This window comes from Halyomorpha halys, unplaced genomic scaffold (genome assembly GCF_000696795.3).
Source record: "Halyomorpha halys isolate HHAL.00 unplaced genomic scaffold, Hhal_1.1 Scaffold933.1, whole genome shotgun sequence".
In the NCBI taxonomy this organism is placed as follows: domain Eukaryota; kingdom Metazoa; phylum Arthropoda; class Insecta; order Hemiptera; family Pentatomidae; genus Halyomorpha; species Halyomorpha halys.
In genome coordinates, this window is record NW_027113808.1 from 63,213 (window position 1) to 67,418 (window position 4,206).

Genomic DNA, 4,206 nt, shown 5'->3' on the forward strand with positions numbered 1-4,206 from the left:
AGAGAGAGAGAGAGAGAGAGAGAGAGAGAGAGAGAGAGAGAGAGAGAGAGAGAGAGAGAGAGAGAGAGAGAGAGAGGCACCAATTAAAAGATACCGTGTGAAACAATTTTCAACCATGTTATATGGATGACATGATTTCAATAGTGAAATTGAAAGTATGACAAGTATACATGAATTGAAAATACACATATATGATATAGATGAGAATCACGGATTAAAATAAATTATTATTAGTAGGATAATTAAGGTGCATGAATATGGGACAATTGTCCTGAAAGGTTGCACAACAATGAAGAAAAATATAGAATAGTTTATATACATCTTTGGGAGATTTTTAACCTCAAAATTTATAGACATTAATTTATCAAACTTTCTAAAAAGAAAACCCAGATATTAAAATAGTGTTTTAGATGTCTAAAAGGCTGACGGTAAAGTATTATTTTTTATTTCTTCATTTACACAATTCTTGGTTCAGCATGTTAATAACTATATATAATCTCTCACTGAAATTCATTTGAATTAGATAAATATTTTATTATATAAATAATTAAATATGCAGGCCCTGATTGGATTCTGTGGTGATGATAAGAAGAGTTGTGATATAAGTGAGGTGATGTGGGGATGTGGAGGATCCCTCATCAGTCCCAGATATGTCTTGAGTGCGGCTCATTGCGCTAAGCCATTTGGTTTGTAAGTCTTTTAAAAAATTTATTTACGAGTAGTGATGTAAATTTTATTAAATATTATATTTATGATACATTTATTTCAACATAACCCCAATATTAGCATACCTAGAATATCTACGATATACCAGTAATAAATTGAGTTGCTCAAATTCTGTTATAAATGAGGGTTATACAGCTAGCAAAATATTGTCCCATGACCTACTAAATAATAGTTTAGTCGTTCTAGAATCTTTCTAGAGTCGTCCATGAAAAAAATAAAACCAGGAGAAATGTTGAGGAATTTTGAACCTATAATGTAATGGTATATTTTTATAAATATTAAAATTAGTAGACTTAAAAAAAATTATAGTGAATTGGGAAATTATAGCTTTGAATTTTGAAGCGGAATAGATTTTGTATATTTCAAAGCCTGCAAGTCCACGTATCTGTCGTTGTAGTACGGTGGCACTAAAAAATGCCCGTATCCTAGTATTTACATAAAACAAAAAAAAATTTTTTTTTGGATATGTGGAAATAAGGCAAAATTTATTTTTCTTAATTTAGAAATCAGAATAAAGTCTCAGATATTTATTATTATCACTATTCCATTTTAGGGGACCTGCTAAATGGGCCAGATTAGGAGACTTGGATATCAGCACTTCAAAGGACGACGCAAAACCAATTGACAAGAAGATTGCTGAGATAATTCCTTACCCAAAATATTCAGAGGCTCAAGTCTACCACGACATTGCACTCTTCAGATTGGACAGCGATGTTGTTTTTAATGGCTATATATTGCCGGTCTGCCTCCAAACTGATAGAGAAATAAGAGAAGAGAAAGCAAATTTCACTGGCTGGGGAAGGACAGGTTTTGGTAAGTCTATATTTTGTATTGAGAAAATGGGCATTAGCGTGTAGGAAATAAAACTAAAAAAAAATAAAATAAAATGAAATAAAGGAAAAAGATCAAATAAATAAGAATTTCGAAAAATAGTAAACGTTATTTTTTCTCGACGCCGCATAGAGGCGAAGGATTCTGAACTTATTTATTTCAGAACATTAGGTGCGGATTCAGAATTTCCAGTAACGTAAAAATAAAAAGCTTGTTTTGACGATATTAATTTAACAAATCTTTTACACATCGAGTAATATATTTTATGAGTTTCCGTTGAGTTCTGCAAATTTGTTCAAAGGCTGATTTATTGGATCAAATTTTAGCAATAACTGAAATTTATTATTCAGATATTTAATTCCATATTTAAAATGTAGATGGGAAGATTATATAAGGTTATAAGGTGTTCATGTGGCAATGCTTGGAGAAAAGATTATAATGGAGTATCGGTGATGACCACGAACTAATGGGAAAAAATGCTGCTGGATGACTCGATGGAGGAATGGAATAGACAGTAGGTGGCGAGCCAGAAGGGTATGTACGCTGAGGAAGTTCTGCCCCACCGTACTTACAAGATTGAACTCTAGTTGGTTCCTCCTAGATTACTGGGCCTCACAGATCCTAACAGGACTCGGACGGTTCCGAAGAAATCTGCAGTGCTTCGGAAAGAACTCCCGGTACCCCACCTCCGGAGTCCCTGAAAAAGTCGAACATGTAGGACACCAAACCAGGTTGTCGAGAAAGACCGGATTCTTCGCCCTCACGAGTCAGACTTCCCCCTTCTGATGGAAGAAGGGACCTATCCTTTCTTCAAGGAGTTCATCTACATGCAGTTGGAAATAGTGCAACCTCCTAGGCCATGTAAGAATAAGATAAATTGTTGGCTATTGGCTGGAGTGGCATACGTTACCTCAATGCCGCACCCCGTGTACCAGAAATGGTAAAGTTATTTTACTTGTTTTCAGCAATACCCCATCCAAAATGCTCTTTGCACATCCATATCATTCTGAGCTGAATTGTTCTGTCACTACATAATTACATATTTGCAATTTTTACCATAGCAACACCATGAATGTAATATTGTTCAAACTCAAAAAAAGTTTACTTGAATTTAATTACTTAAGTAATATTTTTACTGAAATATATTTCTTACCTATATACTACAAATGTAATTAATACCTACATAAAAAAATTAGATGAAATCGATTAAAATGATGTTTCAATAACATTCGTTCCAGTAAAAGTTCAGCATATCTTTTGATCTGACTAGGATTGTATCTGCTACGTGTCGCTCGTTTCGCCTTCTAGGACTGTGGTTCCTAATATTTAGGGCACAGAATCCTTGAGCGTAGGCGAGGGAAGGCCTCAGCAACATATATTTTGTGAGGATGTTAGAAGTTTTTTATTATTTACTTTTCGTGATGTTTAATTTTGTTTTAAATTTTATATCAGATCAATTAAGCAAAAAAGTGTTTAAAAATTTACTTTTAAGCTACTTAATTTTGAATCATTTACCTGCCAGAGCCAAGTTTGAAGAGTAGCAATAGAAGCATAATGTTCAATTTCTACCTTTGTAATCCGCATTTTTCTTTGAATTGGGAATCGCTTCACTTGGAGATTAGAAAAGATATCTGTGGTATCAACATCCCACTCCCAAACATAAAGAGATAAATTGTCTTAGTTTTCTTAACTCTTTTCATCTGATTCTTCCCTGATATAGTATAATTACCTGTTTATTAACATTTTCATAGCTGAAGCTACCAGTGATAAACTTCTGGAAGCGGAGATAGACATCTACAATACAACAGAATGCAGGAGACTTATGTTCAACACAAACAGCCCCAAGACGCCGCTAGGACATCAGCCTGACCTTATGATCTGCGCTGGGGTACCTGACGGGAGTAAAGATGCTTGTACAGTAAGTATTAGTAACATAAAGCTTACTTTCAAATTTTGAAGTAATGCTTAATTAACAGTAAATAAAAAGCAAAACAGAAAATCGACCAAAATAATAAAATAGAACATAAATTAAATTTTTTCTAGGGTGATTCTGGTGGTCCGTTGATTACAGGGAATGAATTCAGTTGTGTCAAAACTCAGATTGGAATTACCTCCTATGGGAATAAATGTGGACTTCCAGACTCTCCAGGAGTGTACACTCGGGTCTCCAACTACATACCCTGGATAGAAGAAGTAGCTTTTAAAGATGTATCTCTTTGTGAATAAATATATATTTATATATTTTGTAAGGTTTTAGTTGTTTTGTTACCAAAATGTTTATTTATTTATACTAATAAATTATATTTATGAGATGTTATATTTACCTTTACTTTTAGGGCACTACACCTCTTTTGTAGGGTTCTTGGCGTCGCCGTCTGTCTTCATGTTGCCGGATACGTTTATCCTCTGCGACACCGTCTGCGGCCAAGTTTCAATTGCTTGACACTACCTAAGCCGAGAGGCCATGACTCATTCTTACTTGAAATGTTTTGTCCTTTTCAGTGTTTCGTATGAAAACCCATCCGACACACAATAACTTCAGAGAATTCATGCCAATTAAGAGTGACATTGACATGCAAAATTTCACATTTAGAGTACGCTCACACAAGAATGTCAAGTCCTTCCTGTCTTGTCCAATTCATTTACCTT

The 4,206-nt window shown here is 34.3% G+C and overlaps 1 protein-coding gene across 1 annotated transcript in view; it reads left to right on the plus strand.

Annotated features, from left to right (window-relative positions):
* LOC106687238 (serine protease snake-like) overlaps positions 1–3,886 on the plus strand; it is a 4,496-nt gene extending 610 nt beyond the window's left edge. Inside the window, exons 2-5 of the mRNA XM_014430999.3 lie at positions 560–690; positions 1,280–1,539; positions 3,309–3,475; positions 3,601–3,886. Coding sequence (XP_014286485.1) covers positions 560–690; positions 1,280–1,539; positions 3,309–3,475; positions 3,601–3,783 — 741 coding nt within the window. The 3' untranslated portion in view covers positions 3,784–3,886. The remainder of the gene's footprint in view (positions 1–559; positions 691–1,279; positions 1,540–3,308; positions 3,476–3,600) is intronic.
* Positions 3,887–4,206: the final 320 nt, after the last annotated feature.